The 15,062-nt window shown below is 39.4% G+C and overlaps 1 protein-coding gene across 6 annotated transcripts in view; it reads left to right on the forward strand.

The window, feature by feature from the left end:
- LOC107498323 (amyloid beta precursor protein) overlaps positions 1 to 15,062 on the forward strand; it is a 233,803-nt gene that overhangs the window by 137,785 nt on the left and 80,956 nt on the right. For 2 of the 6 annotated variants that reach the window (XM_016121311.2, XM_016121312.2), the window contains exons 7-8: positions 4,593 to 4,760; positions 7,018 to 7,074. The exons of 2 other annotated variants lie outside the window; for them this stretch is intronic. In XM_016121311.2, coding sequence (XP_015976797.1) covers positions 4,593 to 4,760; positions 7,018 to 7,074 — 225 coding nt within the window. The remainder of the gene's footprint in view (positions 1 to 4,592; positions 4,761 to 7,017; positions 7,075 to 15,062) is intronic. 2 more of the 6 variants (XM_016121315.2, XM_016121313.2) reach the window with 1 other exon arrangement.

Raw genomic sequence — 15,062 nt, forward strand, 5'->3', positions numbered from 1 at the left:
AGGAAAGAGACATGATTAGAATTCTATGGGGAATTGAACTACCAGCATTCCTCACAAGCATAAAAAAATGCACACGGCCTTTATTTCAGCACATAAAACTTTCATACTGCTTTGTGGACACTAGCATTTCAGTTTATTAAGTGGTCTTTGTTTTGAAGAGTGAGTATAGATGTTATAAAAAAAAAGAAATTAACCTTTCCTGCCAGCAGAATTCAGCTAAATGACTATTAGGAAACTATCTGTGACCTTAAAAGTTTAAGAATTAAATATGAATAAACAAAAATTTTTATTCCTTAGATGTCTATTTAAGTCTGTGCCTATTTTTCTAGCTAACTTTAAACATTCTCTTTCAGAAATATTCCAGCTTCTACTATTCTGGGAAAATTTTCTCCTACATTATTATCTGTAATATGTACTTTGAATAGATATAAAGGTGAATTGGAATTCGAAAAATAAATATAGCAGATGATTTCAAAATGTGTTCTTCTTTATTTTACATGAAAAGAGAATGGAGGTTTTGAAAAGAGACTAAAGATGAGAAAAGGAAAATGCAGTTTTAATTTTCAGGTGAACTATTTCAGGTTACAGTAATAAAAGGTCTAATTTTACATGCTCTACATTTAGTGGATGATAATTATAAATAATTTTCCACCGAGTGGTTATAATAATCAATATGAAACACGTTTTCCACACTACATTTTTTTTAGTGATTGCTATAGAATAGGAAGGAAAAAATTTTTCCATTCAAAAGGAAATAATGTAAACATAAGTATTTAAAGGCTCTTGAGATTTCTTTTTCTCTGAATTTAGTCATGCAGCTTATAAATGATACGTTTCAGGATTCAATGCTTTAACATTCTTCTGCTTTCTTAGAATCTTGATTGGCAATGGTAATTTCCCATTGCTAGAAAGGAATTTAAAGGAAAGTTTCTCAAACTGAGACTTACAGCCCTTTGATGGAATTACTCTGAAATGATAGATTCGAGAAAAGAAACATGATTAGAATTCTATGGCAAATTGAACTACCAGCATTCCTCTTATGTTTTTTAATGTGGGGTTTTTTGTTTTTTGTTTTTTCATATTTTGGAAGATACTTACAGCTTCATATGCAGTGAAAGAATCAGTACCAAGATATCCTGGATAGCCTTCGCCCAGTATTCCCTATCTATGGCGCAATATCACAACTGTGAAGCTGACACTGATCACTGAACCCTTCCTCAGCCCTAGCTGTTCCTTTCTTCAGTGAGTTATCTTCAGACTCCAAAGTACCTTCGGAGGTCTTCTCCTTTCTACTAAATAACATCTCTCTAAAAACATTAGCATGCTACTTCCCTAGTACTACTCCATCCTCACCCCTCAGTCTCTCCCAGACTTAGCAAAGGGTCTCTTTTTAACTATACAGATAATTTTTCTGAAATGATGAAAGGCTAGAGAAACATTTAGAGCGATCAAACACGCATGCCCTGTGGTAGAGTAGGAATATAGTTATGAGTGAGAGACTGAGTGTGATCCATTCCACTCAGCCCTGTCTGGATTCAGCGTTACTCCTTGAGGAGGGTGATGCTCTAGTTAGAATCAGAAGGAAAATGATGGGAAATGCCAGGTTAATGGTTCACCAATGATGCTGATGATCGGAAGGATTGTAACGAGATACCCATCCTTGCTTGACCGAGCTCACTCTGGCATGGGGCAGCTGGGTGTCTTCTTCCAGGGCAGCAGATCAGAACCAGATGGATATGGTGGACGTCTTTGAGAGATTCCTAAGTGACAGAGACACAGTCTCACACCTGTTCTTCTAGGCTCACAAATGTCTACTCCCCAATACGTTATGTATTTAACATTAGATTATAATAATACTCTAATTATACCAGCTGTGACCATATGATGTTACATATTTTATATGTGAACACCGGAAATTGATCGCTATTCCCCACCATGTCCAAATAGTATGAAACTACTTGGGTCCATTCTGAGTCAGTTTAGCAGACCCGATAATGGCTGGAGAGCCAACAAAATGTCCCCAAATGGAGATTACATCACTCTTTTCCTTGCCTTTTTAGATTGATGGATTAAGATTCTTATCGGAGACTCCCAACAAGAATTGTAGGCACCTCATGTAGTTCTTTCTTTTTATTTAATTGGCATGTAAATGGATTTCGAATCTTGAATACTTTTCTTGTTGATTGGGGCTCCACAAATTATCAATAACAAAGAGTTTCAGAGCCATTTAGAATGATACAGAAGAAAAATAAAATGAATATAATTTAGAAAATGAGTGTGCCATTATGTTTCACGCTTGATGTAGGAAAATGTCAATGTATTGTAATGTCATTTAAGTTCTGGACTGGGAGGTTTTGCCAATTTCAGAAGAAATTGTGACTGGGTTACACAAGGGCAGAATATCTATTATGGATTATATCCTTTGATAATCATTCTTCTGTACCGTTACTTAACTTGCACCCACCTGAAACTCTACGACTTTCATTTAGAGCATAGGAGATATGAGATGTGTTTCCTGTCCCTGCAGAGCTATGACGTTTACTATGAGGTCTGTGGCAGGCAGACAAATGTCAGAAGACACACATTTGGTATGCTAAGAGGTATAAAACATGAGAATCAGCTTGAATTGTTGAGGCCCAGTGAGTTGTGTTGCCCATGCTCCTGTGACTTAGGGTCATTCATTCTGTGCCTCCGTTGATAGCAGTGGCCGCTAGTCACTCCAGGGCCAACTATAGCCATAGTGTAGGCTCAGAAGACATCGTTGCCTTGTAGTCTCTTTGGAATTAGTACAGCCTGAGGAAGAGACGAATGAAAAGTGTCGTCGTGTCTTAGAAATAGAAATAGCACGTTACATGAACATGTCTGATTGGTGAGGGAGAGAGAGAGAAGGAACGAAAAGCCAACCTGTAAGTGTTTATTACTACTGAAGATGAGGTCCGGGAGTGGGGATAGCCGATGGCTGTAGTTGGCAGATACCCTGTATCTGGGGCTTGGTTTTTAGTTCTGCAGCCCGGAAGATGCTTTGTCAGTAACTCAGAGGTGATCAGACCCCTGAAAACTAAGTGAGAATGCTAGTCCTTTCACTTAGGAGGATAAATCAATTGCCTGGTAGGTGGGATACTTATATCAACATGTGGCAGATTTTCATCGTACTGGAGAATTCTTTGCAGAAAGCAAACAAAAAACTCATAGCTTGGCAAGCATGGACTTTCAAAGCAACAGAACTGAATGGAATGACTTTAAGGTGGGTGACATCGAACCTGATGTTCTTGGAGCCAGGTGTTCCATCTGAAAATCACCCAAAGAGAGAGCCAGAATTATCTTAGATATCTTCTGTTAATGCCGAGCATTCCCCCAGCGGAGAGGTCGACACTCGGTGCTGGCTGCCCCCGTCATAACGGCAGCAGCTTCCGGGTTTGCCATCACCTCTTTGCCTTGGTTGTAGAGAGCGATGAGTGGTGTGTACAGGGAAGTAAAATACTAGTTCTCATTTACAGCGACGCTGTGGATCTTTGTCTGTGAATGATTCATTAGGGTCAGTCTGTTGAATATTCCTAATATTTGGAAGCTCTGGGGTTTGCATGGCTTTTATCTCTTAGAAGAAGGGTGCTTTCCCCTGGTGTGTTAATAAAACTAACAATAAGCTAGACATCTGTGGGTACTAAGGCATTAGCCTACATAGGTCAGGGCACAAACCCAGCTGGAGAATAGTTTTACTTCTTACAAAAGTGAATATACATGGGAGGTAGATTTCTTATTCTAATCACGCTAAAACGGAATTAGACAGGTTAACACTTTGGGTTAATCAGGGATTATGAAACTGTTCTTGGGGAGGGCGGTAAAGCATGTTGACGGGTAAACATGCATGTTTTTATGTAAAACAATACATGATATGTATTAACAAATTAGAGTTGGTTGACTCTGTTTTATTTTTGGGGACATTATTATGTAAAGGACAGATAAATATACAAATAAAATTGTTTTTAAATCAGAGATAATTTAATCAACTTTAAGTCACATTCACAGATATTACATAATGCTTTCAAATAAAGACAGCGGACAGGCTGGCTCTCTTTGAAAACTGGATCACATGTAAAATATTGTAATTATTTTGTATTTCAAGTCAAAGCAAGCACTTACTAAAGATAATTAGATATTTGTGAGTTAAGTTTTTGCATCCTAAGCAAACACAATCCTTTAATCTTTAAAATTAATTCAAAGTTATTTTAAAAGAAATGTTTGGTTTTTTTTTATAGCGAAGAAATGTTTTGATGTGCAGACACTTTGAGACATTTACTATTAATCTAAAAGCAGCTAAAAGATCTGTTCACCTCTAGCTAGAATCCTTTTATTACTACCAAGAGCTACACTCATGAAACCAGATGTGAATGCACTGCTTTGTTCCTAAGGTAATCTTGATGTCCTGCTAGTTCATTAAATTCCTCTGTGAGTGTTTGGCAGATGCTGCCTAATAAACCCAGCATAAGTCACACTGGGAAGACCGATGCGTTAGGAAAGTAAACGTGTGTACGTGAACAGCAAGCCGGTACCTTTTCATGCTAAATGTGGTTCCCCACATCTCCTCTGATTAGAGGTGTGCTCTGAACAAGCCGAGACGGGGCCATGCCGAGCAATGATCTCCCGCTGGTACTTTGATGTGACTGAAGGGAAGTGCGCCCCGTTCTTTTACGGCGGATGTGGCGGCAACCGAAACAACTTTGACACAGAGGAGTACTGCATGGCCGTGTGTGGCAGCGTCAGTAAGTGGACCTTCCTCAAGCCTGGCCACCTTTCATCTTTCTCGCCACTGACTATGCTCCCTGTAACAGATTGGTTTTCCTGATTCTCGGGGCTGAGTCTGTTGCTACCACTAACCCTGTGTCTGTCAGCCTCTCTGATTGCCGGGCATCTCCTCCAGTATGTTCGATCATGGGCACACATCTCGTCTCTCTCTCTCTCTAGTAGAGCATGGCCATGGGTGTGTTCTCTTACTAGCTGTGGTGCATATGGCTTGCAGTCTCTGGGGACCTTGGAGTGCTTCCCTTTAAGCCCAGCTGGAGTGGCTCTTTTGTCTTCTGAGCTGTTTTCTGCAAATGTGTACATATGTGTTTGTCCGTGTACATGTGTGTTTGGGTCCATGCTTGTGCACTCCATGTGCAAATAAGGGTTACCACTGGAAGCCAGGCTGATGACGCTTCGGTTGCATGGATGGGTAAGGCATATTTGCTGTGATGAGAACCTTTAAGTTATCTCATAACATGAGACTTGTGGTGGCGAGGGAATGTGACCGAATTGGACACCTGCACTTCCAATGCCAGGGGGGTAGACATGTCGCTGTGGCCCCTGAGCTCACACGTGGACAGTTGCAATGCCAAGTTTTCATGTCTTCTCTTAGAATTAGAAGAAAACTCAACGTTAGAAATTTCCAGTGACAGAAGGCTCAGGGAGTATAATTTTCAAAGCCTTTTCTCTTGAACTTGAAGCTTTTCATAACTCTGAGAGAGAAACAGATGAAGTCTGGGTGACTTAAATGTGAGTTGAAACTTCTTCCACGAAGGTAGTTCTCAGGAAGTAATACACCAGACATATGGGACTTTTGTTCTTCACAGTCTTCCACATGAAATTCCCAATTATACTTACTTTTTGTTCATGAGTAGGAAGTTTTAACTATTCAAAAAATAATTATTCAACTTGAATTCAATAATTGTATACCTTTTTTGTTTTTTGGTTTTTTGGGGGGGGAAAGGGACGGTCCTGCCTTTTATCCCATGTTTTGTGAAGGCGGCAGTCACCATTTCCTGCTTGGGATTCTTAGGGATTATATAAATGGTTCTCCAGTGGGATCATAGGATTAAGCTAACAACAACAGGACCTGCACCAATAAGACCAGCTGTTGTGAAGCCCAGTATCTGAGTGGAATCTGATGGAATAGTTCCTGTTGGTCTCTTTTGTGAGAGATGACTCCACTTCTGTCCTGTGTGAACAGGTGTAAGAACGGGTAACCCCAAGGGCATCTATCCTGGCTAGGATTGGATGATTGCACCTTCTAGCTCAAAAGACTCCTTTCTTCCCTTTCAAACAAAGAAGTTAATTAGGTCAGGTAACAGGGGACACAATGGGGGATTCTGTTGCCTGGAGCCTCTGGAACAAAGGGCTTTTGTTAGTGATTATAACTGGTTTAGCCGCTGGGGGAGATTTTCTGGCAGATTTCCAGCTTTTTTCTCCCTTCCCCTTGAGATGGATTTAATTTTTTGGAGTAATAAATATGTATGTATATAATATATAAGAAAGAGGGTTTTTAAAACTTATCATCAGTGATTGATATGCCTCAAGAGTTAGAAATTATCCCTCCCCAAAATACCTTATGACAGCTCCTACGCACACCCTCTTCATTTGGTCAATTTGATTTGACTCAGACTGGGAGCAAGCAGCAGGTACCACAGGTCAGTTGGAGCTTCTGAAGGTGCCCTGGATGGCACACATTTTCCTGAGAGATTTGCAAAAGGTAGGTGCTCCCCACAAGATATGACGGATAAGACAGGCAGTTCTTAGTTTTAGGGAAGTGGGTTACATAGTAATCTATCAAGAAAGCAAACAGGAGAGGCTGAAGATCAGCTAGAAAGGTGGTCAGACGAGTGGAAAGTAAAGCCTCAGCTGTAGCCGGAGCTGATAGCTGGAGGCTGCCCTGTGAACAGGTGAAATGATGGAGATGCTGGGAAGGGTGGATCAGTGGGAATTGGTGGTGGGAGCATAGGAGCAAGAAATGCTTCAACAGGGGACCTGTACTGCCACAGACAAAATACCCAGCATTCGAAGATGTCTTTGTGGAAATATGTTTATATCTTTACTTTGGTTCCACTCTGGGGCCAAAAAACCTAGGTTATCTGTTTAGTTTTTGTTTTTAATTCAATGATTTTGTTTTTTTATTTGGTCGGTGGAATTCTTTGAGTGAGTTTCAGCCTTCATTCCCATGTTTCTGTTTTTGTTTTTAGTTATGTTCTTTTATTTTCTCCATAGTGTCCCAAAGTTTACTCAAGACCACCCAGGAACCTCTCCCCCAAGATCCTGTTAAACGTATGTTGTAATTTATTTCAGGGGAGGGGAGGTGGGACGGAGGAGTACATTGCATGGCCGGATTATAACTCCAGCATCATTGCCCTCTCTCTTTGCATGGTTCTGTTTCTTGAACACCTGTCTTTTAATAAGATGTTTATTTTCATTGTCTTCCTTGTCGTCATGTCTAATTTTGCTGGAAAACTTCAGATGTCGAGTTAAGGGCATCGACTAAGTTGCTTCTATATCTAATATTTCTTTTTTATTTAGGATTCTGCAAAATGTCTTATATACAGCATTACTATTGTGTTTTATTTGGCATCTCTGTTTTATTTCCTAAAGCTGACAAGATGCCATGATTTAACAAAAGGCCATGTTTATGAGTGACTTGTTCCCCAGAACAATATTTAATTTTGCATGCATTGTACTAACTACAGGGGCTAATGTGTATGCACTGGCTTCAATTGTATGTGTTTTAAGACAGCTGTTATACTTAGGAAGTGAAAAACTATCTCTTCTTCCTCTCCCTGAATGCACAACTAGTGGGACAGAGGTGCCAAATTTCTCATTTTATCATTAAGAGAAAAAGAGCTTCCTATTAAGAAATGTTCTGTCAACCTCCCTTACAAGGCCTGTGCTTTGTGATGATGTTCAATTGGTGTATCATTCTAGCTTGATTTAAAAACATGGTGTCAAAAATGTCTCATTTTTATATTTGGATTATATCCAGAAATAGATTTATGCAGTATTAGGTTAGTGATGACATATGCTGTCAATGCTCGTGGTTGCTAGGAGAAGGGACACAATTTCAGATGTAGCTTAGATACAATGAAAATTAGCATATATTATCTGTATTCTAAAAAACTTAGTCTCAAAATTGATAAAACCAATTATCTTATTTTTAAGATCAATTTTAGTTGGAGAATCATGTAATTTACAAAAGATTTTATCGTAGACCGTAAAGTTTTTTAATGGCTTCCACTAGATTTAAATGTATTCAAATTACATATAACTTTTGAAGGATGTGGTTGTTACTACCACAATAAACATATTTCCTATGATTGTGAAAAAGCATTCTTTTTAAGAACATGGGAAGTATGGCAGGTAAGTAGACATATAGAGGATTAGGAAAAAATCTAGATATTACACTGTAAGATTGATAATACATTGATCTGCATCGTGTATTGCATTTTACCAGGCATTTTCATGGATCATTTATTTCTCCAAGGAACACTTGGTGGGCGTTTTCCTCATTTCCTTTGCACACATGAGAAAATGAAGCTTAAAGAGTTTAGTAGTGCTTTATCTCCAGCCATCAGACATGCATGGCAGGACCACGTTTGAAATCAAATGATACTGTGGCCATGCTCCATAGTCCAAGTGGCCAAGTATTTGGTTCTGACATTGTTTTCTAGATTAGAAAAATTACACTTGAGGTTCAGAAGCACATTTTTAGAATCCAGAAGCTGGTAGAAATAGGCGATTATTAAAAACATATTTTCTAAATGCCATGAATATAGCACACATCCATAAATTAAAATGTCTTTCCTACCCTTTTACAAAACAACAATTATTTTTACTTTATTTTGCCATTTTAGCATGTAAAACAATCGTGTTTTCTCATTTTTATTAATTAATGGAAATGAACATCATCATTTCATAAACTTATTTTCATGAGGTACTTGCGTCCTTACCTCTTCCAAAGAGACATTGAAAATCTTTTGTAATTTTCTCTTTCCCAGTGACTGTTCTCTGTCTGCAGGTCTTGTGTTTGGAATCCTGATACCTTTTCATTCTAGGAGAGTGAAGTATGACTTTGGCAGTTAAATTTTCTTATCTACCTACAGAGACTATTCAATCACAGCAAGTGAAGGGTTTTGCAGTGGTAGTACAAACAGACTGGGAAAGCATATAATTTCTAGTTATTTATAGCCTGTGCGGCTCTGCTGTCTTATTTATAGCAAAGCTGCACATTTGAATCAAAAAAGTCATGGTCATCTGGAGGTCAAATGCAGATAGCAGCCTGGAGTTGGAGAAAGTGAGCCCAACTGGAGAGGTGAGCGGGCCCCTTTGAGCCGGCAACTTATACTTGGCTCCCTCACCGACTGAAGGCTGATTGGAAGATATCTCTTTTCCCAGAGATGGTTGTTTTTACAGGTTTCTCGGTCTCAGTTGCTTCCAGTGAAATAATAAATGTGAAATGAGAGCGAAAGGCTCTTTAGTTAAACCGATTACGAGGTGGTTCATATGAAGAAATGTGTGATACTCTACATTCATAAACACAGTAATTTTCCTGTCAAGACTAATTATAATTGGGCATTTCTAGATTTTAAATAGTTGTCATAAAAACAGATTTCGAGCATTCCAATATTAAGGGACACTGATTTATTTATTTTTTTATTTTGTGTTTATCAAAGATAGAAATCCAAGCTATCAACAGAAAGGATAGTGACATGAGGCTAAGAGCTTTCATTTTTGTCATAAACTTATGGATAACCCATTTGGGATAAAGAAGCTTGTGAAACCTGAGTCGTTCTTGACATTACTTTAGTGTCTGCCCATTTGGTCTTAGGACAGTGCAAAAGTGTCACATTTGATCTGCCCAGTGCAAATTTTGTGAACAGTAACATTACCTACATTAATATTTATTAATCAGTTTACATTTCAAACGGAGAGTATGATCGTTTTTTTCCCTAGCATTCGCCCCGTCAGATTGCATCTCAAAAGGTAAACAAACTGACTACTTCATGTCACTTCATCTCAGGGAGCATCATGTCGATTTTTAGTCAGCTGACTGCACCAAGAGGTCACACCAAAGAGAATGACAAATTACCCATTTGGCTCTTTTCCTTGCAGTGACTTTTGATGCAAACAGTATCTACGCCAAGGTCTCTTGTCTTTGATGCTATTGACATCTTGGGCCAGATAGTTCATTGCTGGGCAGGCTCTCCTGTACATGGAGAATATTTAGCAGCACCCCTCTACCCACTAGACGCTGGTAACCCCAACTGTGATCATTAAAAACATCTTTAGACTTCGACAGTTGTGCCCTGCAGGTAATAAAATCACCCCCCGATAAGAACCTCCCATCTAGGGTGGTGGTGAGCCCACATCTGATTCAGAGATAGAACTAGGCTGCTCTAAACAGGTCTGCTCTCCAGAGACTTGAAGGCATGTTAAGTGTTAGAATGTCTGAAGCCTCCAGTTCTCAACAGATGTTTATGAAATTGAATTTGTTAGACCACTGTCCTAGCTCTGGATATTTGCAAGTTAGGTAGAAGTTGCTGTTCTGACTGTAGTATTTTAGTTAGATGTCTCAGTTTTTCCGCTCTTACTAGAGAAGCAGGGACTAAACTAGCAAACCCTGGGTTGGAAATGCATGTTCACCATGCACCACTTCATCCTCCTCTCTCTCTCTGCGTCATCCTTATTTCCCAGAATCCCAGCATATGCTAGAGGACGACCATCTGTAGAGATGACACAGAGCCTTGACACACAGGTTACTTGGCGTGTGGGATGGATCTTGGGATCAAGTTTATGGCCGTAGGGTTTCTGTCAGACGGGGAAAGAGGCGAAGAGTGATTTCTTCTCATATCTAAATGGCCCATGTATAAAAGAATATACTAGTCTACTTCCAGAGGATATAAGAAAAATTGGAACATATCAAATCAGGCCAAACCAGCATCCTCAAGTTCTAAGGCCTCAGAAGTGCACAGTTTGCAAACTGTACATAACTCACTATGCGGCCTTTGAGTGGCACGTGCCACCTTCGCCCCAGAGCTGTTTATCCTGTCACAACATCAAGGCCATTTTGTCTTCGGCCAGACTTGAACCATTGTTCTTAATCTATATATTGTTCTTAAGCTGTACTTATTCTTCCGATTGTGAAATAGCAACTATTAGTTCCCATTACCACTTTCCCTAATGCTAATGGAACTGTGATATTTTAATGAAACTGCCAACTAGTATTAAAAACAATTAAAAGCATCAAAAGATGTAGTGGCATATTAAATTACAGGTCCCATCAGTGCCAGTGAAATCTATTAGGTCAACAAGTATGAGCAGTTACATCTTTGGTATCCAGAACCGATTAGCATATTTTAAAAAAAAAAAAAAAAGGCCTGTTCCTTCAAGCTGTCGTAGTAAAACCCTAATATTGAAAATAATTGATCTGCTTAGCAAACCAGCATTTAAAAATTTAAAAAAAAAAAGTTTATTTACTCAGAACAGTAAAAAATGCTCATTATTGCGTTCTCTATTCTTTAGCTATTTCCAAAGAAGAGTAATTGAATAAAGTGTCACCAAACTTTCCTGTAAAAGGCCAGACAGAATTTTAGGTTGTTGTAGGCCATATGGTCTCTGTCATAAGTACTCAGCTCGACAATTATAGATTGAAAGCAGCCACAGACAATAGATAAGTGAATAGATACAGCTGTGTCCAATGAAACGTTATTTACAAAAAGAGACAGCAGGCCAATCCCTGGTTTAATAAAGCTGTTACTTTTGAGCCCAGGATGTGCTGGTGATGAGCTAGGTATTTTGAGGAACACCAGCAAAGTAAACCAAACACCCTGCTTTTAATAACCTGGCAGTTTCGTTGATGGGATGAGACCCAAATATGTGATGGAATTAAATGACAATATAAAGCAAAATATACAAGTATAGGGACAGCTCGATGTGGAAAGCTGGAATAAAATGAAATCAGTTTTATCCTTAAGACCTCTCCATAGAGGTTAACAATTTCATCTGGCTTTCACTGCTACAATTGCTGTGAAAGTGGACAATATTGAAGATCTTGGCTTTTTAAACTCATCTTCTGAGTGTGAAGCAACTGCGACAGGTCATTCCTTTATGATCTGCTGTTAACGAAGTTGAAAATTATTTCCAACAAATTGGAAAAAAAAACAATAACCGAAGGTTAAGAAATTCTGGGTGCCAGTTATTATCGCTTTTGCTTCGCATATTTTTTAGATTGAGACTCAAGGGCGCTTTTAAATTTTGGTGCACGGCGTTAAGTAGGATGTAGATATTAATTAAAATAACATAGGCATTCATTCTTTCACACTCATTTCACGTATTTGAGAAAATTCTCGTGTCAGTACATGTCCATAAGACATAAAAAAGAAATGTCGCTTGACTAGAGTAAACGCAGCACAGATTACATTTTTATCACCTTGTGTCTACGCAATGCATCGATAGTCTGCCAACTGTGATTGCACTGGCTGTAAAAAAAGTGCGATGCAAGGGCATGTCAGGGAGAAGTGCTTTTGTTCTTTTTTTTTTTTTTGTCTTTAGAGAGAGTCTGGTACCACATTTAAGGATCACAAATGTTTTTTTCCCCCGCTTTATAAATAGTTCCTCTAACTCGGACTCAGTAGGGGTGATAAATATTTGAGTTTAGCATGTGTTAGGGATTTTAGCTGTTTTAGAATTAGAGAAATGAAGCCTTTTTTTTTTTTTTTTTTTTTAAGCTGAGGTGGCAGTCTGCAAAGCTCTGCCATGTTTTGAGATTAAATTTTCACATAAAATCCTTCTTTATAGGTTTGTATTTTACCTATATATAAATTATCCTGTCTGCATATAAATTATCCTCACTGCCACCTCTCATGTAAATCATAGCCATTTCAAGTGACAGTATTGCTAGCTCTGTATAAAATAGCATTTTCAGTGATAAGGCAGTGACTTATATAGGTCTTAATTTACTTTCATCTTCTGTTGTCAATGCTGTAGAAATAAATTGCCTTCCTGCTGACAAAAGGCGACTAATCAAATTTTCTCGTTAGAATCGAATGTTAGTAGATTGACTAAATGCCATTTATGGGCCCCTGTCAAGGAAAACATTTGCCCCGTAGTCTGGTATAGGTGGTCACAGTTATTATTGTTTGAAAGTGGAATTATTTCTGTTTTTTCATTCTGAGCCCATTACAGCTGTAAAATTATGTGTCACCCTAGAGGTTGAAGAAACAAACAAATATCAGAATGATTGGGGCAACTTTTTATGACGTCTCTGGTTTTTCCCCACATTCTTGCTGCCTTTAGTATGAATATGAAATGGAGTACCATGCAGCAATTATGAAATCAGAACTAAAAGGAGTATTTGGTGCCTGTACGGTTAAATCGGATGGTGTGTCTGATACAGAGGTCCTCCTAGTGGGCAAGAGGAATGGTTTCTACCTCATTCTGAAGGATCTATACCAGTTTTCACCCTGTTTTGAAGTAACTTTCCCTATAATTACCAAGTTTTCCCAGGGGAAACACAAGGACGGAAATGTTTCCTCGGCATTGTGTCCCTGAGGATGGTGGCGTATTTGGGGACAGGAACTTTGGGTACAACACTAGGGTTCATTAATAAGCTAGAAGCAGATCTTTTCCCCACCCCACCCCCCAAAAAAACAATAGACCTCTGGCAGGTACACAGAAAAGACATTACAATGTGAAGTGGAAGTCTTGTGACCAGCCTTGACGCATCATTTTAAAACCTGAAATGAACCCTCACACATGTGAAAAGAGTCCCTCCCTTAGCGTTTGCTCGTCTGTAGTTTAGGTGGCAGTGTTTTGTGGTTAGAGAGAGAAACAAATTTGATCTTTCCTGTGTGGGGGGGAGTGGGGGTGAGGAAAGGGGTCCTTCCCCTTCCATGAGAACCCCTCACCACCTCCCTGCTACCTTTCCAAGCCACGTCATCTTTATGTTTTACTCTTTAAAGATCTCCTTCCTTCTGCTTGGTCCCTTAGCCGACAGAGTGATCACATCACATTTTCCCCCTCAAAACAACCCACCCGGGCTCCTCACAGCCCGACGGTGGCTTCAGGCCCTACATGACCCACACCTGTTTTTATTCTGCCTCTTTCTACTCTCTCTCTTGCTTCTTTAGCCCTGGCCACATCGACCTTGCTCATCCCGGAATTTTCCAGACACACTCACCTCTTAGTGACTTTTTGTTAGTTTCTTCATCTGCCTGCCATGTTTTTCCAGCAGGTAACTAGAAAGTGGGACCTCGGCTCCTTGTGTAAATATCACCTTCTCAGGTAGACCCAGCTTGGCCACCTATTTACTGCTGTGGTCTCCCCCTGTCCCCCCAAAACCCTTTCCCCCAGCACCCCTGATTCTTCTCAGCCCTGCTCTATTTTTCTTTTTCTCCATAATACAAATCACATTTTAACAATGTGATTTTGGGGTTTTTTTTTTTTGAGGTGGTTGTTTCTCTCTCTAGAACATAATTCGACAAGAACAAGGACCTTTGTTTGCTCATCAGTTTCTCCCATTTGATTTGCCTCTCAGCGTAGAAGATGCAATATTTTTTGAATGAAGGAATAAAGAATGAGCAGGCACTTTCAACGCAGCACAGTCTACGTCTGAGGCCCTGTCTCAGCTTCTTAGATACCTCTGAGCTCCCAGGGTTGCAAAAAGAAAAGGGGATGAGGCTTATATCAAAGGCATCACTCATCCAGAATGCCACCGAGCTTTTGGAAGCAGGATATTTACCTCGAAGCAGTAACGGGTTATAAATTAGAACCGCTTTTCTGTTGTATTTTTTTCATTGAGTATTTCGTGTAGACTCCCGTGCTCGGTATTAAAAAGTACATATCGTACTATACTATAAAAGGCTGTTAAGAGACTAAATTGATATGAAGGTCATTCAAAAGTTAAAAACACTTGCTGCTTATGATTTGGCAGCTAGAGGTCAAAACTTACAGCTAAAGATCTTGAGTTTTAAGTCTAGTTTTCTGGGGAAAAGTGACTATATCCAGCAAGCTTGCTTGCAGAAGGTATGGATGAGCATGTTGGAGCAGGGGCGTGGGGCTAAAAGATTATACAGATTCAGGATCTATGGGATCTTTCGTGTGACCCGTTTCATAATCCCGCTTCTGAACACTGGTTGGAGGTCATTTACCAGATAGCCCGCCAGGCAGGAACAGCTGTTTGATAGAAAATAGGCCGACAGTTGATACAGCAAAACATACTTTGGGCCAATTCTTGTTGTTCATTAACCAAAACAAACCCTTTCCAG

This window comes from Rousettus aegyptiacus, unplaced genomic scaffold (genome assembly GCF_014176215.1).
Source record: "Rousettus aegyptiacus isolate mRouAeg1 unplaced genomic scaffold, mRouAeg1.p scaffold_m13_p_4, whole genome shotgun sequence".
In the NCBI taxonomy this organism is placed as follows: domain Eukaryota; kingdom Metazoa; phylum Chordata; class Mammalia; order Chiroptera; family Pteropodidae; genus Rousettus; species Rousettus aegyptiacus.